At 36.4% G+C, this 23,617-nt stretch overlaps 1 protein-coding gene across 1 annotated transcript in view; it reads right to left on the bottom strand.

Moving 5' to 3' along the window:
• KCNH8 (potassium voltage-gated channel subfamily H member 8) overlaps positions 1–23,617 on the bottom strand; it is a 371,503-nt gene that overhangs the window by 126,359 nt on the left and 221,527 nt on the right. The window contains exons 6-7 of the mRNA XM_058553749.1: positions 5,600–5,757; positions 469–676 (exon numbers count right to left, since the gene is read on the bottom strand). Of these exons, the coding sequence (XP_058409732.1) occupies positions 469–676; positions 5,600–5,757 (366 nt within the window). The remainder of the gene's footprint in view (positions 1–468; positions 677–5,599; positions 5,758–23,617) is intronic.

Here is a 23,617-nt window from a genome sequence, read left to right as displayed (position 1 = left end):
TTATGACAGCTCTCCGTTTCTTTTTGAAAGAACAATGGTAGGGATATCTTTTCTATTAACTCACCCCCTCAAATACAAGTGATTATTTTCTTCTGATTTAAAATATTGTAATGATTGGCCATGGGCCAGTTGTCCAGTTATTTACTATTACTGCCCCTGCATTGGATATATCAAGATAAGGTCACACATTTCTTATCTAAAAACTTCTATAGCCTTGCTGGTCATTCTGAAAAGTTAACTCATTGAAAGCCTAACCCATAACTCTGAAAAAAATATATAAGGTTGCTCCAGAAAATTTTCTCAAAAAAAAAAATCACTTGTATCATAGACCTTCCCCTCCTCCAAAAAAGTTGAGACAAATTGACAGTCAGAGGACATACATATAGACTCTTCTTTCACCTCCTCTAAATTCTAGGCAATCTTCCTTTTTTCTTAAAAACGGAAAATGCGACAAATGTAAGCCCTTACCAACTTCCCACTTCAGAAGGCTGTTGTCTTCCCTCTCCATTTTTCCAATGACATACCAGATACATGCCATCCAGTGTGCAAGGAGCGCAAACATGGACATGAGCAGAGTCAGGACGATTGTGCTATGTTGGGAATAACGGTCCAACTTCTGCAGGAGACGCAAAAGACGCAGCAGCCGTACTGTCTTCAGGAGATGCACAAGAGACACCTGTGGTAGGAGACAGAGTAGCACAATTTGGCTCATGGGTTCACTTCATGCCATGACATTACTTTAGCTTATAGCCATTCTGGAAAGTTCTTGAAATTAAGTATAATCATTATTCCAGTACTATGGTCATTTTTATGACCATTTCTTTGTTCTTGACATATTATATCAGGAAGTGATAGGACAAAGGAGCATAAGACAATTTAATTTTTTTGAGTAAATATTTATCTTCCTTAACTAAGATTTATCTTTTTTTCTCTACCTGGATGATTTAATATAATTTTACATATCCTGATATACAATTGAAACACATTATGGTATCACGATTGAATGTAAGATGTCTTCATCCCTTACACACATTTTCTTTCAATCCCACCTCCCCTCTTCATGAAAGGGAGATGCTTTATAGCAATAATTTGTATGGACTGAAGTAGAAGCCTGTGAAGCGATAATAAAAGTAACTTAGGTCGTTTTGTTTGTTTGTTTTTTAAATAATTAGGTCTATAAAACTTGAGTAAGTTCTTCTCAAAGGTGCCAGTAGCACTTCCTGCCTCATATGCTATATTATCTTCCCGTTAACATTACCAATAGACAGAGAAGATATTTGCCTGAGCATACACATTCTGATCTCTTTCAAACAAACATGCTTAGGCAACCAAAATCAAATGGAACAAAATTTTTGAAAAATCTCCTAGGTCCTGCCTTTGCATGCACTAAAGCAGTAGATTTGTAGCTAAGAGGTTATTTTCCGGATTTTAGGGCCCAAATGAAAAATGTGCACCATTGGTGTCCACCAGAATAGTCAATGTCACTAACAACCTAAGTGGTGCACTAATATATACTCTTTTCACACCCTCAAAGAGCATTCTAAAACAGAAAAGGCAAATAAAATATTAACTTACATGCAAATAGAGTTTGACAAATTCCTTGACCTTATCTAATTTTGGGGGGACAACCACAAATAGAGTGGAAGGAAGTGGTTTGTATGACCAACCTAAGAACTATTTTTCCTTTACAGACAGAATCATAAGCAAGTTCAGCATCTTTTGGAAGTTTGCCTTTGTAATTAGCTGGAGTCATTGACTTCTAGTTCCTTCCTCTACTAGCCATCATCCCTTATCTCTAAGAAAAATGTACCTAGAACAGTGCCTGACAAATACTGCTAAAAAATAGTGTTAAATGAATAAAAGGATAAATTATTAAGTTAAGATACAAAACACTCCAAGCTCCGTGTAACAATAGACATTCAATAAGATTATGTTCAATTGTAATCTTGTGAATTATTCTCTACTCAAAAAGATAAAATCATAAGGTCACTTGAGGAACTTGCTAGCTAGCTGTGCTCTTTTATTTATTTTTGTCGTTCTTCTGTGCTCAGTTTTATTTTCTTCTCCTTCATAGCCCAGTTCTCATTTATCATTTCTCCAGGTGATAGTAAACTGGGGGATCATCTGCTAGGACTTTGTAATCTCTACTTTGTAGCTTAGAAGAATTACTGGGGGTGGAGTTTATTTTACAGGTAGATGAATTGATAGACAATTTTGTAATGAAACCTGCAGCAGAAGTCCCAAATGGAGGAAGCCATCTGCTATAGACTGCACTGCGTCCCTCCAAATTTCATGTTGAACCCTCACACTCTATGTGATGGCATTTGGAGATGGGGCCTTTGGGAGGTAATTAGGTTTGGATAAGGGCACATTTGGGGTCCTCATGATGGGATTAGTGCCCTTATAAGAAGATACCAGAGAGCACCCTCTTTCTCTCCCCTTCCCTCAGCATGTGAGGACATAACGAGAAGACAGCCATCTACCAGCCAGGAAGAGAGCCCTCACCAAGAAACAAATCAGCTGGAACCTTGATCTTCCCAGCTTTCAGAACTGTGAGAAATAAATTTCTGTTGTTTAAGCTACTCAGTTTACAATATTTTGTTATATGAGCCTGAGCAGACTAAGACACTGTCTGAGCACATAATATTGATGCAGGCAGTCACCCTGTTTTCTCTGACCAGAAAGGGGATGTTTGAGGGAAGAATGTGGGGCTGCCCTTACATGAGAACAATAGTCATCTGCAAAGACAAGGGACATGATCCTGAGAGTCCAGGATGAGGCAGCTCTGGTGATTTTGCCGGCATTTTTTCTTTTTTTTAAAATTATGCTTGCTCCCATCTGAGTCAATAGCTTTCTACTATAACAGTGAATTCTGGCTCTTGATGAATGACAGAAGAAAGAGGTATATTTGATTTTGATAGGAATATATAATCTGAAAAAAGGAAAGGATTCTTTTTACTCTTGGGATGCTGCTCTAAATTTGTCACAGATGAGAACTATAAGCTACTTGCAGACAGGTACAAGACAGTGATGTATTCATCAAGACCTCCTATCAAATGGCAGTTTCCCATATTACCAAGTGGGCATGACACCTCCTGGCTATCAACTAGGGAGGAGAAAGAGAGACAGAAGAAAGCTAATTAACATGTACTGAGGTCTTTCTAGGCGTTAGATGCTTAACAAAGTATTTTATAGAAATGTTGCCTTTTTAGGCTGCTCAGAAAGCCTGCAGGAATTTTTCTGCCCATTTTAGGCCTATTTTGATGTTAACTTCTCCAAGGAAGTCAGTCAGATGGTAAATGATAAAACTAAGATTCATATTTTTGCCTTTTTACCCTATCACACTTTCTATGCCTCATTCATGATTTTGTCTTGCATAGTGCCTTTCACAGTGACTTATACACAGTAGATTTTAATAAATAAATGAATGAGCTGTATAGAAAACAGTTGCCATCAGCAATTGTGGGCAAAGCCAAAGTTAAAGCATAAAATACATTTTTGATGGTTGCAATGCATTTTTGAATGTCATCTATGGAGATGCACTAACTGGACAGATTTTAGATCTGGAAAACCACCTTTGGTTGGTTATTTATTTGTTTGTTTCTCCCTGTCTTTTTGTAAGTCTGTGCAGTATAACAATAGCATAACTTATAAATTATTTCTCATAACTTATATTTTCCTAGGAAGTAAATATAATACTTTGAACAAGTTTTTATGTTCAAATAGACTATTTCATCCTGACTAACTTATTTGGGGGAATCACAAGTTTACGTGGCAATTCATTAAATGATCATATGCTCACCCCTGTGAAAAGCAGATAAGAAAGAGATTCCTTCCTTTCTTCCTCATTTTCTTTCTTTCGGATATAGATATTGATGTACACCTTGCATTCTTTATAAAGCATTGTGCCAGATTTCACAAGTCAGAATGAAGAAAGATGGGAGCGCAGTAAAAGTGTACAAGTATTTAAAATTCATTAACAAATGAGAATTAGACTTTTTCAAAAATCCTTTATCCATGTTAATTTTAGGCAATGAGATGATATATAAATATATGTTATGTATTTTTTATTTTATATATATTTTATAATATAATTACATAACGTATATATTTAAAATTATCCTATTTGTTCAGTACCCAAAGAGAAATGGAATATAAAAAATATTACTAGTATTCAGTGTCAAAAGGGTAAATTAATTTATAGCAGAGTCTATTAAACACCACTTATTTAACAATTCTCTAGGAGAATTTGGAATTTTTTTCAGCATTTTGTGAATTACACACTGCTTTGGGGTATTTTTTTTGCAGTCTTGCAAAAGCCTTATTTGAAGTCATTACGCTTTCATTACAGTACACTTACCTAGTCAAATTTGATCTTAAAAAGCATTCTAAAAAGCCTGGTTAATAATTCAGTGCAGCACTGATTGGTATTATACACCAGATTTTTCTCCAGAGCTTTCCTTTCAGTTGAGTTATGGACCTCTTAAAGATATTGACACCCTCAACTTTCCACCTTTTTTTTTAAAAAAAGAGATAAGAAAGAAAAAGAAAAGAAAAATACTATCGTACAGGCAATTAACAAATGCAGAAATCTGTACTAAATAGTCAGGAGTACAGTTCAATCTTCATTCTGTATTTGAATGTATTTGAAACATTGATCACTTTGTTTAATATTGAAAACTACGCTTTTAAATTCTTGACAGAGAATACGACTTCTACAGGGGGTTATCAACTGAGTAGGAAATAGATTTAATTTAAATTAATGTTGGGTAAATTTTTACCTGCTAAAATTGGTTACTCCAGCAGCAAATTGCATTACTGGTCCAAAAATGCTGTTATACTTCCCTAAAATTCTCTCTATAGGGGAGTGCTTAATGCTTTTAAGAATATCAATGATTAAATAGTAACAATAGCTACCACTACAAGTGGGCATATTTTCTTTCCTGTGATGAGACATGAGGATAAAGGCTTTAGATGAAGAAAAAGGAGACGTTACAAATATCAACAAAAATTCAAGAGAACTCTCAACTTTATATTGGTCATTGTGTCATTTAGGTTGCTGCCCCCTCCAACATTTTTACAAGGGCATCCAAGAAGTGGTTAAATTCTCTTATTTTAATTTCAGCATTTCTCTCTGTCTTGATCAGTCTTGTTTGTTTTGCCAATGAATAGTGAAATACTCGAGAGGTAGAGCATAAAGGTCATAAAAGTAGAAGAAATCTTTAAACTCTCCACCAAATTCTCAAAGCAAATATCTGCCTCAGTAACATAAAGTAACGTTCATATTCCTACAGATGGTTTCCTTATCAAAGGATTTGTTTAGTGAGTCAGACTGATAATAAATTCAGGCTTTTTGTATATCCTGGTTCTAGGTATTTAAGTAACTAGAAACAGGTAATGCAAATTTCAAAAGGAAGTCACTTCCTCCAGTGGAGAATTTGGCCTGCATTTCATTGGTCACCTTGGCATCTGTATTGAAGAGGGCACAAAATCCTGGACGCACAAATTGCCACAAACAAGGAAAACCTGAACATGTGAAAAATAAGCACAGGGGTAAAACCAACCTTCAAGGTCATGTGGAAGGGAGCTCTTTACTCACCACTGTGACGTTGAAAGCATACAGGAGGTCAAAAGGCAGGGCAGCGATTAAATCAATGATGAACCAGGTTGTGACGTAGTGAATGCAAATTGATCTTGCTTCAAAGATAACCTGGCCAGACTTGCTGACATAGGTTGTTCGGAAATTTAAAATAATATCTGCTTGAGAAAAAAAGATAGAGAAAGAGAAGGAAGCAAGAAGGAGAGAAAGCAGAAAGAAAGACAAGGAAAGAAGGGAGGATGGAAGGAAGAAAGGCAGGCAGGCAGGGAGAATGAGGGGAGGAAGAAAATTGTATAAAATTAAATAAAGTTAGACTAAGGGTAACCTCTTAATGTATTTCAGATTGATAATATCCATACTACTCTCTTGACAGATCCAGCTCAACTCAACAAACAAGTATTCAAGAAGGGTGAAGAAAAAGATATTTTCTGAGCACTTAATACATTCCAGACATGGGGCCACATGTTAAACACAATTAAAATAAAAAATAATAACAATAACAATTGTCATCACTTATTAAATGCTATGTACCAGATAGTGTCCTGAGAACTCAGCATAGGTTATTACCCTTACTCCTCAGAACATCTTCTATAGTAGACAGTATTAACTCTGTATTAAGGAGGTCTCAGTGAGGAAAAGTAACTCATCCATGATCATATTGCTAATAGTGGCAGAGATGATTTTGAACACAGATGTATTTTGTAGTTTGTATTCTTTTTTTATACAATACTACTTTATTCCATGTACAAAAGTTTTACTAATCTCTGTATGGATATGGAATTCATCCCTGCCCTGAAGGGACTGTATTAACAAAATCCCAGATGTTTCCTGTCTGTATTTCTAGGTTAAATTCCCCATTTCATTTTAATGGGAGATGAGTTGATTTCAACCTTTCCCCACATCATTGTTTTATCATATTTTTATTTTATACTTATATTATATTATCTATTTATTGAACGTTTTACAATATATGTAAAGCTGGTCAAATGGCAAAGCCATAGCCATGTGGATCATGTTAAACTCAATCTTGCTGCCTACGAATAAACATCTCTGAATCTGTCATATTAGTTCATGGGTTAGATTTCATTAAAACATTGGAAAAGACTACCTTTTCCTTAATTTGTTTTAGAGTGAGTAAAACCAGGCCTTCGGGAATTTCAGCCTTGGTACATATATGTAAGGGTGATAACGGTTAAACATTTTATGGACTGGTGACTCCAATAGAAAACTATTTCTCCATGGGACTTTGTTCTTGCCATGATTCAGTGACTCAAAGATCAAAAGAGGGAATGTGGGAAATAAATATCCCAAAGAGAATAGGAATTCAGGGAGTTATAAAGCTAATGCTAAGCTCTGACGTACACAATTATTAGATGAATTGGAATACTCTTTACAGCTAATTTAAACCATTGAAAATAAGTGGAATAGTGTTGTATGAGGTTAAGAATTTGTTGATATCATGATCATGATGATGACAATGATAAAAATTACAATAATGTGCACTTTATATTTGTATATCATTTTTACTTTTTACTTCATATTCACATTTGTGGAAGGCAGAATTCTAAGATGACCCCCCACCCCTCCCATGACCCTCACTCTCATATGATCTCTTTCCCTTGAGTGAGGGTAGAACCTGTGAGCATGATGAGGTATCAAGCCATGATCAGGTTGCATTATATGGTTAAAGGGAGATTATCCTGGGTTGCCTGACCCAATCAAATAAGCGTTTTAAAGCAGAGTTTTCTTCATCTAGTGGTAAGGGATTGGATGCCAGTGAGACATGCTTTTCTTGACTGGAAGAAAGCAAATGCCATGTTATGGAAAGGGTCACACGGCAGGGAATGGCAGGCAGCCTCTAGTTCCTGAGAAGGGACCCTGGTGGACATCTAGCAAGAAATGGGGACCTCAGTCCTATAACCACAAGGAAATGAATTCTTTCGACAGCCACGTGAGCTTGGGAGAGGATCCAGAGCTCCAGAAAGCAACACAGCTTAGCTGACACCTTGATTTCAGTGTCGTGAGGCCCTGAGCAGAGAATTCTGTTAAGCTCGATCTGGACTTCTGACCTAGAGAAACTATGATATGAGATAACAAGTTTCTATGGGTGTTGTTGTAAGCTGCTGAATTTGTGGTAACTTGCTATGCAGCAATAAAAACACTAATACAACATTTATTACGTCATTTTGTTCTCATTATAACCTTATAAGGTGAGATAATAAAGGAATTATGACAACAGATTATTATTACAGCATTATAGATAACATATATGTTCTTAGCATGAGCCTAGTACTGTTCTAGGCCCTTTATAATAATAATCTCATTGACTCTTTACAACAATGGTAAGAGGCAGGCACTTTTGTTATCCCCTTTTACAGATAAGAAAACTGAGGCACAAAAGGAGGAGAGTAATTTGCCCAGGGTCACACAGATGATGCAACTGAAGCACAGGATTAAACCCTCCAGCTAGTTAGTGAAAGAGCAAGACCCAAATCCAAGTCTCCTAAATTCCAATTCAGTGCTTTCGGTTTTGATGCCTTTATAGAGACCAGTCACGTTACATGTCGAGAGGCAAGTTCTAGGTGACTCCAAGAAAACGATCATTTTTCAAGTCTCTCGTGAATGATATAACTTATTTAAATGGCGTTATTAAAAGTCATATTTTTGTCAAAAAAGAAAAGCACTAAATTACTTCCACTGTTAATATTGAGACTATGAAAGGATGAAGCTAGTGGATAAGCCGCTCACAAAGGATGAAAACAATCCCAAGGCGATTCCACTGCAGAGTAAAAATGCCGTCATGGCAAAGTCGCAATGCATCATCATAGCACGGCCACCAAGAGGGAGCTGGGAGTTCACTGGAATGCCATGAGGTTGTTACGGTAGCGTGTGAACTTTTCATTCTTTTACTTTAACGTTCTAGACTCATGTATTTCTGCACTAGCAGAGCAATTTAACAGGTCAGGCCACCAGCAGTCGAAATAAAGCAGAGGTTTCAACTTCGTGGTTTCCAGAAGAAAGCTCAGGTTAGGTATTTAGGTTTCCACCTTACGAGTGAGAAATCCAAAGAGTTGTTTCCCAAGCCCTTTAGCGATCTTTGGTTTCCACAACACAGGCTGAGATAAGCCTGTAAGTTCATTATAAGATTGAAGGGACAAATTTCTCACATATTTACAAACTGATCACCAGCTCTACCATAAGCGTCACAGAAAACCCACTGCCACCATCCACATACCTGGGGCACTCCCTGAATGGAGGAATGAATGAAATGATTGGCCTGTGGTTGATTGATACAGCAAACATTTTTAAAGCTGTGTGGTTAGTTATGTGGTTGACTAAAGAATAAAATAGAGGTGCAGACTTCTGAATAGAAAAGGTATTTTCTTGCATGAGTCATTACAGAATATCAGTTTAGAAAGCTTTTAAGAAAATAATTTGGTACTCAATTGAGTTAATTGGAAGAAAAGAAGATATGTTAATTTTAGGTTTAAAAAGAAGTAATTATAAGACTTTATACACAAACAGTGATAATAGTAAAAGAATAAAAGCTATGTTTTTAAATCTATGGATACAAATATATTTTTGAAATATTTGAATATTTTTATGCTTACTCTCAGGGGAAAAACCCAGACATATATCATATTCTAATGTTTCCAGGACTATGGTACAATTGTCGTGCAAAGACTGTTAGGTTTATCAAGTGATTAGTATTATTTTTGAATTGCTGATTTTTAAAAAAAAACTTTTGTCATATGCATAAGAATAGACATGGTTCTGGTGTATTGTGACTTATAAAACATATTTTCACATTCATCTGTTTGTGTGGTTCCCAAGCAAGTCTCTCAGGTCTGTTACTCTCATTGTCATTTTAGCAATGACTCACATTTTAAGGAGATTGCTTAAAGTCATGAAGATAGCAAGCAGTAGAGAGGCAGGACATCTTTTGACACTCAATTCCATTTTCTTTCCATTATCTTAAAGATTTACTGCACTTTCAAATATATTTTAGAGGCAATAACAATAGGTTGGTGCAGGGAAACGCATTTCCGATTGTCGCCCTTAGATTAAATTCCGCATCAGCATCACCCAGGTAAAAGAATATTAAATCGAAATCACAGAATTGAATGTGGGGTAATGAACTGTCTTTGATTCTGGAAATACAAGGACTAAGCTTTTGTCCCAGGACAACTGAGAATTCGCTTTGCTTTCTCTCCACTGATAAGGACATGGTGGTGCTATTCAAGAACCAGGAGAAATCAATGTAAATATTCCTTTAAATGGAAGGGCAGGGATGGCTAGTACAAGTTCTTTAAGAGCGAGGGAAGCATAGAATAAAACAAGATTGTGATGAGGAAGAAAAGAGCCTTCTAGATCTGGCGTCCCTCATAAGAGAATCATAGTTGCAAAGTGGAGCCTCATGAACATTGGCTGCAGCTGCTCATCCCCCTGTGGTTGTCTTACTTCCCATAAAGTTTTGCTTTTTTGGCAAATTAAATCAGTGACTCATTCAAATGTTACAGTAAGAATTTGGTCTCCTCCAGACAATCCACTACCCACCTAAAAGGCAGCAGTATGACTTTCATTTTAAGACATCTAGAAAGCATGAGTATAATATTTTTCAACTTCATGTTGAAAAATACATGAAAATTCCTTAAGACCCAAATTTTTATATTTAATTTTTCTTGTTAACTTCATTCATTATCAACATCCACAACTGTCCTTAAATACACATACACTCACAGTTTGAATCAGGAAAAATATTCTGAAACCATAACAAATTAATTCATACGAATTTACCATTCAGAAACATTAATGTCTCATGTGTTTGTATAGGCATAACCAATCTCTTGTGGCACATGGTGCTGGTATCATGTGGAATGAGTAAATAAGGAGGGCGATAGAGAATTATGATACATACTCTATGTGGTTTATAGAATTTCCAAAAACTTGATCATAATATACTCCACCAAAATGAGGCATAATATAATTGAATTCTCTGATGATTCAGACGACACTTAATTATTTTGCAGGATAATCAACTTGCCTTCTTGTTGTATTTCAGTTTTACATAAGCATGATTAAAATAAAGACAAATAATAGAGAGATAGCTGTGTACATGTTCTGTTTTCACATTGTTAAGACCTCCAAAAATGAATGTTTCATTTCTCTCCCACACTACATGGCCATGTATGAGGACTACAAAGCAGGAAGGTTAAATCCATTTTCTCTAGTTTGATTTCCTTGAGAACTATGTAATTAGAAAGTACGAAAAGAAAAGGTTACATTCAATATGGCACAAATTAGTAGATTTCTTTTCTTTATTAGCATGCAAGCCAGATGGGAAATAATTTTTAAATCATATTGGCTTACTCGTTAAAAAGTAAATTAAAATATAATGGTGTGCTTGAGAGCATACGCACACATACAAATAATTAATATTTTCATTTAGCCATTTCTTTAAAAATTAATCAACGTTGTACAGCGTGGGTAGAGAGAGATTTAACTAAACCAGCTGCTAACTAATATTCTAAACATAACTCTGTCTTTTCATTGCTTGTGAGGCACTCCTTTGAACACAGTATGATGTCACAGCAAATTTGACCTAAAAGGTGTGGAAGAACGAATAACTGAGGGCTGATTGATGAACAGGCTTGAAAGACTAACAGTCCTAAGAATGACTATAATCGATTGCCAATATTGGTGGATGAGATTCATACCACTCCACTGTTGCTCATCTTGTTAGCATCTGTCCCTCTTGCTTACCTTAAAATGAGAGATTTATGGCAAAGATAGGGCAGCAGATTAAGTGAAAAACAGTATTGAAGAGCAATTACATTTAAAAGAAAATGTAAAGGCAACCAGGTGAGTCGAGGGGTGGTTGATGCTGTACTGGCTTGTTTTCTAGCAGTGTGGCCAACACTATCGTGGTGGACACTTCCATAGATTTAGACCCTCAATATCAACATCACATGGACCCATATAGAAGGAAAGAGACCTAGAAGTCCTCTATTCCAATGTGTCTTCGAATGCGGAACCCCGTCTATGTCATCATTCATAAGGATGTGGTCAACCAGTCATTGTATGCTTCCAGCAATGGTGAGCCCTCTGCTTTTTGAGAGCACTGTCTTAGTTTGACCCATCCACCATTAGGTAGTTCTTACTTTCCTCAAATAGATGCCTTCCTCCTTGTAATGCCCTCTCCTTCATTCCAGTTTTGTCCTTACAGTGACACAGAATACATTGCCCTGCCCCCCTAAAAGTCCTTTCTATAAATATTCGAGATTAGTCATCAACTTCTCTCAGTCCCCTGGGTAAATCTCTCCATTTCTTTCCATTGTCTCTTACTAATCAGTTTTCCTCTTCCCAGTCCTAAGGCTTTTCTCTATTTGGTGGTTTTCATAACAGTCTCATGGAAGATAGATAGGATTTGGGCTTTAGCTTTCTCCTTTCCTTCTTCCTCTTTTCAGGCTGAACTTTTGCTCATTTTGCATAGAAAGCCACCCCACCAGTTTTTATTTTGAAAAGGGATTTTCAAGTCTTGAACACAATAAAGAAAAGAAAACTGCTCATATAGTTGACTACTGTCCTTTTGGAAGGAAGGTACCAAAGGATAGCAGAATATGTTACCCAGAATATGCCACATTGGCATAAGAATTATTTTGAGCTGAAGGTAATTGAGAAGAAGCAGATTTAAGAAAAGCTCCCAGTCCTCCTCCTATTTGCCTAAAACAGCATACATTTTCAAAGGTGTCCCTCTTCACTTTTCTACCAAGAAGGACAAAGTTAATTCCCAGACATAGCCTGTCGAGAGTGGAGGAGCAGACCAACTATGTACACTCCCATCAGCAGTGTTTGCAGAGCTCTCATTACTCCACAGTCTCACCGACACGATGTTATCCGACTTTAAAAATTTTGCCAATCAGGTGGGACTTAATGCTTCTAGTAAGACATTTAGAACTGGTTTTAACACTTCTAGTAATGGAGCCTTAGTAAGTTGTTAAGGGGATCTTAAAAAAAACAACGCTTGCATTACTACTAGCTGAAGTGAACTTTTACTAACTCAAATCCCTCCACGTTGTTTTTCATACAGATTGCTCCCAAGCGACTGCTCCTAATCTTTACTGGAAGAGCTAAAGTATAGCTATACTTCTCAGCTTTGCAACATCCTGTAGTTCTATAAAAATATTGCTATTGAGGACCTGTTGCGCTCTTTGCCCAGTGCAGGGTCCCTGGCACTCAGAGACAGACAAGGCATCTAAAAGAAGCATGCCTTTGTCTGGTAACCAGGGGCTTGAATATTTTTATTATCTGATGTCATTCCACCTTTTGGTGCATAAGCAAGCCAGGAATATGCTGGCAGGTCAAAGGAGACAGTGCACACTCCCCATAGATCTCTATTTAAACCCCCATTTGTTGTCCACAAATAATTATTTTATTATATTGACTTTGTACCTTGCTTTCATTTTATTATATAGTTTACTGTATCTAAAGACTTCTATGTAACAGGCACATTGGTATGTGTAAAAACTGCCACTTTTGGCTCCCTATAAATTATTCACTTTTTCAGTAATATGTAACCCTAAATTAGATATTGAACTGTGGAATTATTGGATCATTTTTAATAAAAATACTTTAATGATTAAACATAAACCTACTGAAAAACCATTATTTAAGAATAGCTACTTAATGACAGAAAGTCTTGGCATACTTATTCTGTCTATAATATAGTTATCAGGCGGTAAAATTTCCAAACATAAGTACAATAGGAAATGTAAGGACTATCATATCTGTAATATTCAGTCAGGAATTAATTAATTAAAATGATAAAAATTAACAGAGTCTATTAATTTCATATGAAGTAAATATTGATTATCCAAATAACAAAGCTTAGAATTAATGAAGACTGAGATAACTAATAAAAACTGTGTTAAAAAAATTAATATTTGACCCAATGTGAAATCCAACATACACATCCTCAGTAGAGAGAAAAACTTTAGATTAAATATAAGATCTTTATAGTTACAGAGCACTTTACATTTTAATTAGGACTTTCTTCTTCATTTTCGTATTTGAGGAAAATAACATCCTTAGTATTTGTGATAGTCTTTAGTTTTGTTTTCTGAATATTTCTGGCTCTCTACCTGCTGGTATGATTATGTTTCCCTACCACCTGAAGAGACAAAGTGTGTCTCTGTGACTTGCTTTGGCTAAAATTATGAGAGCAGGAGTAGCCTGAAACACTTCCGGGGAAGAGTTTTGAGAGCTAGTGTGCAGTTCCTCACATTTTCTTCTCCCTGCCTTGATGATCATGGAAGTTCGTGGCAAGATGGAGCCTCCATCAGCATGGGCTCCTGAGTGGCTACAACAGGCAGAGCTCACTGCTGACCCACATGGACACACAGCGTGAGTGAGACATAAACTTTTGTGTTATATCCCACTGAGACTTTGAGGTTGCTTGTTACCACAGCAGACCCTAGCCCATCCTGACTGATAGGTATTCCTACAAGGCTATATAACAGAGTGGCTTACAGTATAGAATCTGGAGTTAGAATCCCTGGGTTGTGAACCATTGAGCAGATATTAGTTGTCATTGTTGTTATTACTACTCACAGTACTACTACTATCACTCTACAGGCTTCAAAACCGAGAAACAGGGAGAATGAATGACTTATCTAAGGTTGCATAACACATTAACACTATTATTTTTATTGTTACTTTTCAGACCTGATGCATATAATGATGCTAAAATGACAATAAAATAATAAAAATAATAATAGCTAACATTTATTAAATTCTTACTATGTGACAGGGATTAAGTACTTTACATGTATGAGCTATTTTGATGCTCACATGGTCACTATGAAGTAGGTATTATGTCCATTTAGTGGTAAGTTACAGACTCAGAATTAACTAGCCCAAAGTTACCAAACTGGAAAGTGGTAGAGATGGAATTTATACTCAGAATCTGTCTGTATGCTACCACCAGCACATTGTTTATTATAATTCATCTCCTTCTTCCAGCCTAAGAAGGGAATTCTTCTGGTGATATCCATGAATTGCTTTTTGAAATTTAGGTAATTTTTAGAGTCATAAAAAGATAATATGTAGCATTTTATGCATATTTATATTATGTATATTTAGCTATATACAAAGCTATTCAATATATTTCAAAAAAACATTTTATTTCATGAATTGTATATATACCATAAAATGCACTAATCTTAAGAATGCAGCTCAATGAATTTTCCCAAAGCTGACCATTTTTGTCATCACCAATGAATAGAGATATAACTAAGAACAGTATACCAGAAGCTTCCTTTGTGTTCCTGTCCAGTCATTAACCTCCAAAAGCTCACTGTTGTCCCAATTACCATAGATTAATTTCGCATTATTAGTTAGGAACTTTTTATTTTGAATCATATAGCATGTACTCTTGTGTATTCTTGCAGTAGACATTGCATATGTGATTTTCATCAATTTGGTGGTATGGTATGGTATGGTATGGTATTGGTATGGTACGTGGTACCATGTTCACTGTTTTTCATTGCTGTATAGTATTTCATTGCTGTATGGTATTTCATTGTATAACTATACAGAAATTCACTTCTTAATTTTATTGTTGATGAAAATTTTCATTGTCTCCAGTTTGGGTTATTACAGTTATTGCTCTTAGAAATATACATATGTATATATAATATATGTTGTGTGTATATATATGTGTGTGTGTATATCTATATTCATACATATGCACATACACAATACCTGTACCTTTCCTTGTACAGGTATGGGTATGTCTGTTGATTCTATGAGTCAAATTGCTGGGTCATAAAGTAAGTATATATTTTATTTTAGTAGATGCTGGCAAAGAGTATAACAGAGAGACTGTACTAATTTACATATCTGTTATACATTGCATGAAATTTCAGGTTGATCCTTATCTTCCCCAACTCTTGGTAATTTGTTTTTTTTCTTAATTTTATTGGAGCCATTCTACTGGTGGTGAAATTATTTTCATTTTCCTAATGATAATGAGCACATACTAATTGCATGTTTGGATATCTTCTTTTATGAAGTGTTGGTTCAGGATTTTAGTGTCATGAAATATGTTTCCCCTCCTTTTACTGATTTGTAAGAATTGTTATTATATAGTCTGATTATGAGTTGTGTTCTGTTTAAGTAATTTATGCCTATGCCAATGTTATTAATCTACAACCCATCTGCAATTGATTTTGTATATGGAGTTAAGATTTATATTTTCTCAGGTGGATATCTAATTGATCTAGCACCATTTTAGAAAACATTATCATTTCCCCAAAGCATTTCAGTGGCACTTTTGTCACAAACCAAGTGATCATATACATGTAGATCTCTTTCTGATCTCCATATTTTGTTGCAAGGCCTATCTGTCAGATATCAGCTTTTCCAGCTCAGTAAGAAACAGATATGTTCAAGCTATATTTAAGAACTTTCAAGAGTATTTAAACTATGACTAATATATTTGACTTTTAAAGCAAGAGTTGACTAGTCACAAATCTGAAGTGTTATACTAAAAAAAATCTAAATGGAATAAAATATTCAGTATTTGAAGTAATGGAACCATGCTTAAGAGAAAACAGATTCTCATTTAAGCACATTACAAATTCATAGCTATTCCTGTGAATGCATCAGTAGAAAGTGCCATATATTTGTTATGCCAGAATTGCATTTCTACCTGTGGTTTCAACAATTCAGTCTATTTTTAGTCATTGTGAACAGTAAAAATCACAAAAGGATCAATAATATCAAGCCACATCCAACTAATTTCAGTAATGTATGAGTAGGACCAGGCAATAATGCCAAAGTTGAGGCACAGAGTAATTCTTTGCTTTAGTTGTGTTATAGTCCAGGTCACTGAAATCAAACAGAAAGTTGGGAAGTTAAATGGTGTCTATGTTGTATTAATTCTCCTTCCGGGTTGTTTGAAAGAGTGGTGCAATGACAAGTCAAGTCAATATCACCAGGCATTTAAGAGCCAAGAATTCATTGTGGTAACTGGATCACCAAAGCTGAGAAGGGAAATCACAAGGGAAGCAGAATTAAAAATTCAAATACCTACATGTGGAACTCAACAAGAGAGAGCAGAACTAGAAAAAGTCAGGAGGATTCCAGAGCCTGTTAATACCAAAGTGCACCTGGGTTATAGTCAGAGAGTTGAAGACGTGCTCCAGGAAGTTAAATCTATCCTTTGGATACGCACGATGTCAAAGGCGTTACCAATTAGAGCTAGAGCCTGAAAAGAAACAAAATTACCAGTGTAGGAGATCAAAATTTGGCCACTCTGAAATATATCTCTTTACCTTGATTGTTTTCTCTGAAGGACATTTGACTTCCCCCACTAACTGCCTAAAGAATTTGATATGGTGGCTCCTTCCTGGAACAGATCTTCTGTCATAATGGCTGTAAAGATAATGTAGGATAGAGATTACAATAGCAAAGGCACCAAGCCTCTTTTATTAAAAACTCTGTCTCTCCCTGACCACATTATCTATAGATGACCCCGAAAAGAATTGTCCTCCTGCCCTCTGAAGTCCCAGGTCACTACCCACCCCCAACACGCTCCTCGCCTTTAGCTGCAATACTTAAGCAAGCAGCTTAGACAGAGGGACGAGTTGCTCATTTCTGAGCTTCTCCCATGTATACATGTTATTAAACTTGGTATTATTTTCTCCTGCTAACCTGTCTTGTTGATTATTTGGCCAGCCATAAGAACCTTAAGGAAAAGGGCAGAGGGAGATTCTCCCTCTTCCCCCGACACCAGCTATTTCTATTTGTTCATATTTCACATTGAAAGTCTTTTTAAGATCTTACAAAGTTTATCCTTTATTTACTGAATAGTATTTCTGGAGGGAAGAGTAGAAACTGCTCCTGTATCTGTTTATACAAATGTAGTGTCTAGAGCTTCTCAGTGATATTCCAGAGAGAGCAAAATGTAACTCTCAAAACCTACCTACTCTGTGTTTATGTACCTACTATTCATAGGGCACTGGCTGTTGATGTAAAGATGAGTAAATAAAATTTTACAAAAATACATCTATTTGTTAAAAACGATCCACTCATGTACTCAAGAAAGGTCTTGTCTTCAAATTAACCTTTTATTACATTTAAATAGTTTTACTGCTGTTTTTCTAGCAATATAGATAAAACCATATCATCTCTATAGGGCTAGAGTCAGAAGGTGCTACAAAATTCAGGTTACTCAGGACTTAACACTGACACAAACTGTAAAGCTAAGGTTTTATTCCAAGAAGTTGTTTTCTGAGGCCTCATTCAAACAACTGAGTAATGCAAATGTGGTGTTTGGCGGTCACTAGTATGTAACTTGACTTGGGATGGTTTGATGAATTCTATTACCCAAGCTAATGCTGTATGTTTATTTAGCATTTGAATGTACATCAGTACTGATGCTATTCTGAATACATATTTAAATGCAGGCAGGAATGTCTTCTTTGCTATTCAAGAGATTCAAACATAACTGCCTCTCAAACTTGCTTCAAGATTGCTACTGGCCATGCATTCTGTATATTTCAATTGTTATCAGAATTTTCTCGTGTATGGTCAGTTCAGATTTTCAATCTGTTATGAAAATACATCTCTTGGTGATAAGGATTCATTTGTATTATCTTAACAATGGTGTTCAAGACAGGGGTTGATCTGATCAAATATCACTCTCCATAACTGTTCACTATTCTTCCTCTTACTTTTCTTTTACGTGATACCTTTAATGAGCATGTGAATTACTTGCCTTTGCTTATCTATAGGCTTCACTGCTTGGGAAAAACTGGCTTGGTGTCTTGTAATACACAAGCCTTGAAATACATCTCAAACATGCAGTAAAAAAGCTCTTATTAAATGACTGTGGAGAAAAAGCAATTTATTTTGCAGGTAGCAGATTTGCATATTATGTTGTTGTTAGGTTCTGAAGTCAGTGAGTAAAGAGTAATTCACATAGAGTCAAAATTACACCCAAAAGAACTTGAATCACCCATAAAGCATGTCATCCCGGTGTATTATCTCTCATTAAGTCCATTCTGCCTCCTTTTCCTTCAGCATTAAAAGAGATTGTGGCATCTTCAGTTAAATAGTAGACAAAGCAGTTGACTTGCATCCAGTGGTCATGTTGTAGGTTCCTCAAAATACTAAAATCACATTCATATCAAAAATTGAAACCAACTCAGGGCATCGAAGACTGTGGTCACCTATCTCACACATTACCCCATATTCTCTTTAAGTTAAATGATGGGGAAAATTGCATCTAATATTTAAAATAGTATCTTGCTTTTCTTCTCTCTTTTCCCCTCGATCTAATAGCCCTGTAATGCAACTCTAGGATACATCATGCAAAATATAATGGCAAAAGATAGCTGTTCGCCAAATTCATATTCCCCTTTTTCCAGAGTAATAGAATTGTAACTGAATGACACCTCCCAGCCCTCTTTGCAACTAGCGTGGTCATGTGGCTAGGCTCTTGCAAGTGGAGTGTTGAGTGCAAATTTTATGCTTTGCCCATCAAATTGAGCACATTAGTTTTTTCATACTCTTTGCTTTTCTATTTCTGCTGACTGGCATGAAGAAGAACAGAGTGACCTTAGAAGCCATCCACTAAAGATGGTAGAGCCACTGTCAGTCTCAGTCCTTAAATGACTCTGTAAGAGAACTACTTCCCCCAACTTCTCCCTACTAGTCTTCAATGTCCTCCCCAGAATATTGGGTGAGAGGGAAATACATTTCTATATCCCATAAGTCACTGAATTATTGTTGCAGCTCTTCTTACAATAGCTTATTAAACCTAGAACACAAAGCAAAGTTCATAGCTCTCTCTTTCCATTAACTTAGTAATTTAATAGTTCCCAGCCCCAGGAAATGGTGTTTTGGTGGCTGGTCTCTACAGTACAATCAAAATGTGACCTTTTATCATTATGGGCAAGGGACTCACCCAGTTCTCTAGCCTCTACTAAGGATGGCAGTTCTCCTAAGTAGTGATTTTTCCTTTGCAATCCCTAGTCAAAAATTGGTCAGTGTCACTTCAACATAAACCGTTCATGTAGCTGCTCTTGAGCCTCAACCTCCTGCTGTTGCTTGCTAGAACCAAGGCATTAATATGATCCATTGAGGTCACTCTTGTATATACTTGCCAGGTTTAGTAAATTAAATAGAGGACAGCCAGTTAACTTTGAATTTCAGACAAAGAATGAATAATTCTTTAGTATAAGTATGTCCCATAAAAAGAAAAGTAATCATCCTTGAACTATTAAGCTCTCAGGCAACAGTCAGATGACCTGCAATTAACCAGCCCTCCTCATGTACCCAACATGTGTGCATAAATCCACTCAATGCCCTGATAGGAACCTAAAACGTGTGTGTGTGTGTGCACCACCAGAAGGATTCCAACGCGGGAGTGTATTATACAGAAGAAACCTGTTTCAGCACAACGAACGTGAAATATCACCTCCTCATTACCTCTCTGCCACTAACATCTCTTGGTTTCCATTCTTTGAAAGAAAACAAAAATCTACATTGGCTGCTATAGCTGTTAACCTCCCTGCAATTTCTTTCTGGTTCATCAAATTTATACAACTTAACGTTCTAGACCTTAACTTCTATCAACTCATGCACAGGAGGTAACATTCCATCCACCCTTTTCCATTCACTTTTATGGTTGTGCATTCTTATGCCTTGTCTTGTATGTGCACAGTATTGCTGTACACCCATGGAATGATCTTTTTAGGTCTTCACACTTTTTTGTTTGAAAAGTCATTAATTTTGGATATCTCTTCGTTCACTATTGGTCTCCCCAAAAAAGTGACTGAGAATTGCTTCTTGTTCAGTATCCTAAACTTTTTCCACTCCAGTGTATTTTGAGTCTTTCCATACTTCCCATTATGTGTATATATTTTTTTTTGTGAGGAAGATCAGCCCTGATCTAACATCCATGCCAATCCTCCTCTTTTTTTTTTCGCTAAGGAAGACCGGCCCTGAGCTAACATATATTGCCAATCCTCTTCCTTTTTTCTTTTTTCTCATTTTCTCCCCAAAGCCCCAGTAAATAGTTGTATGTCATAGCTGCACATCCTTCTAGTTGCTGTATGTGGGACACTGCCTCAGCATGGCCAGAGAAGTGGTTCGGCCATGCGTGCCCGGGATCCCAACCCAGGCCACCAGTAGCGGAGCGTGTGTACTCAACCGCTAAGCCAACAGGGCCGGCCCCCCATTATATTTTTTGGATTATCCAATTTCAATGACACTATTTTGAAGGTCCTCAGAGGAATACTACCAAAGTTACTGATTTCCAAGGAAACCACAATAATAATCATGCTGTGAGCACCAATCAGCAAGTTTAAAATGTGTACTTTTTTGGATATTCTTCTTTAAAATTCTAATCTTAGTTCAGTTAGATGTGCTGATATGATAAAATGTCACGATCCTTTGTGATGAACATTGGCATAAAAATAAAATATAACTGCATTCCAATTTCAATTCTCCCATTTAGTAGCAGTGTGTCCTTTGGAAAGTTCTTTACATTTTCTAAGTTCCAATTTCTGTTTAAGTAAAATGGAACTAGTAATAATTGCCCCTCATCTATTTACTCAACCAGTATTTATTGATCACCTTATATGTACGTGTATTGGCTAGATTCTGGGAGTACAAAAATGATTAATACTCTATTCCTGCATTCAAAGAAATTACAGTTTAGCAGGAGATATAGGTAAGTGAAACAGGAAATTATAAAATTGTGTGATGAGTCCCCCGGGAACACCAAGAAGGAATAGCTAACACCAATTTGGGACAGACAGGTGGGAGATAACAAGTGAGCTGTGTCTTAAAGGATGAATAAGAGTTAGTAAGGCAAAGGGGAAGAGGATGGAGGTGGCAAGTACACATTTTTTTAAAGTTCAAGAATAGGAATTGATTGAAGGGCTTTAAGTGGTGAGATGACACAATCGGATATACATTATATAAAATAACAATAACAAGGAGCCAGCCCTGATGCTCTAGTGGTTAAAGTTTGGCACATTCCACTTCAGCATCCCAGATTCAGTTCCTGGGAGTGGAACCACACCACTCGTCTGTCAGTAGCCACGCTGTGGAGGCAGCTCACATAGAAGAACTAGAAGGACTTACAACTAGAATATACAACTATGTACTGGGGCTTCGGGGAGGAAAGAAAAAGAGAGAGAGGAAGATTGGCAACAGATGTTAGCTCAGGGTAAATCTTTCCCGGGGGGGGAGAAAAACCCAACAATAATTAAAACCTGGCTCTAGCATAGTAAATAGATCCTAAGAGTGTGGGCAGGGAAGGAAGTTACTCAGGAGGTGGAGCAATCCAGTCAGAGCTGATGGTGACCAGAACTAAAGTAGTGGCAATGAGAATAAGAAGAGAGGATGTATCAATAGACGATTAGGAGGTGGACCATACAGGATTTCGAGTTTTTTCTGAGAGTAGAAAATAGAAAGGATGCGAGGAACGACACAGTTGAAGAACTACAAACGGTCCAGTATGACTGGAGCCTCCGGAAGGAGGAGGAAGTTGTAATAGATAAAAGGATAGAGATACAGAGTCCAGACCATGAAGAGTCTTCTATGCTATGTTGAGGAATTGCCATGTGCAATCGCTTGGGTGACATCATATTGGTCCTCAACAAATATTTAATGAATTGAATAACACATAATGAATTATATCTAGACCCAGGTGACCATAATGTTTTCTGTTATCTAAAATATTTAAACAACTTCTCAACATATTCAATATATATTTGGTTTCTTAAATTATTTATATATTTATTTATCTTAAAACAATTGGAGTAACAGGAGAAGAGATTATTCCAATGGCAAATGCTAAATGCGTGGATTGAAATGGGAAATACAAGCCACATAAATAATGCCATTTTTACTTAGAGAATATAGTTTTTTTATATAGTGGAAGAAAACATGCTTGAAAAAGTGGGAAAAGGAGAGAATGACGTAGCAGAGTTCATGTTTGGTCAGAGGCAAATGGAAAAAAACCCTCATTATTCTGCAATAAGTTTCTAAATCAAGAACTCATAATTTTCTTCTGGGTTTCTAAATTTAGTAATATTCCGTTCTTAATCTCCTTGTCTTGTTCAAAATAGCGCTATTATTTCATATTTTATGAGCACGTGTTCCTTCTCATTGTCTTTTTACAGTAATATGTAAGTCGCAGGGCAGCATCGTTCTTGAATGTGTGCTAAGAAAATTTTCCTCCAAATTTGCCATCTCACAAATGTTTCAGATTTAAACATAATTCAGGTACATTGTGAAATAAGCTTGGTGCTTGTCAGGCAAATATAACTCTATTTTGCACATATATCTAATTTCCTAAGAAAAAAAAGGAATAAATAACAATAATACAATATTGATAACACTTTTTTTATCTAAATTACTCCATTAAATGAAATGACTGTATAGTATTTTAAAAAATTCAGAAAGCAACACGCACCTAGAACTTCTCACAATGGCTATGACTATAAAAAATATTAGCAGGAAAAAATTGCATTTCAGCTAGAGCTTTACTGACCAATAAATGTTGTAAGGATAATGTGATTAAAAAATAAAACTTTGAAAATGTTATAAGCTGTATATATTAATATTCTTTGGCCCAATAATTCCACTCCTGAACATAATTCTAAGTGTAGGAGTAGGGTCGTTTGCATTTTTTTTTTTTTTTTTGTGAGGAAAATCAGCCCTGAGCTAACATCCATGCTAATCCTCCTCTTTTTGCTGAGGAAGACCGGCTCTGAGCTAACATCTATTGCCAATCCTCCTCCTTTTTTTTCCCCAAAGTCCCAGTAGATAGTTGTATGTCATAGCTGCACATCCTTCTAGCTGCTGTATGTGGGACGCAGCCTTGGCATGGCCGAAGATGTGGTGCGTCGGTGCGCGCCCGGGATCCGAACCAGGGCGCTAGTAGCGGAGCACACGCACTTAACCGCTAAGCCACGGGGCGGGCCCCGGGTCTTTCGA

The sequence above is a fragment of the Diceros bicornis genome, chromosome 2, assembly GCF_020826845.1.
Source record: "Diceros bicornis minor isolate mBicDic1 chromosome 2, mDicBic1.mat.cur, whole genome shotgun sequence".
Classification (NCBI taxonomy): domain Eukaryota; kingdom Metazoa; phylum Chordata; class Mammalia; order Perissodactyla; family Rhinocerotidae; genus Diceros; species Diceros bicornis.
This window is presented reverse-complemented; position numbering and strand designations above follow the sequence as displayed.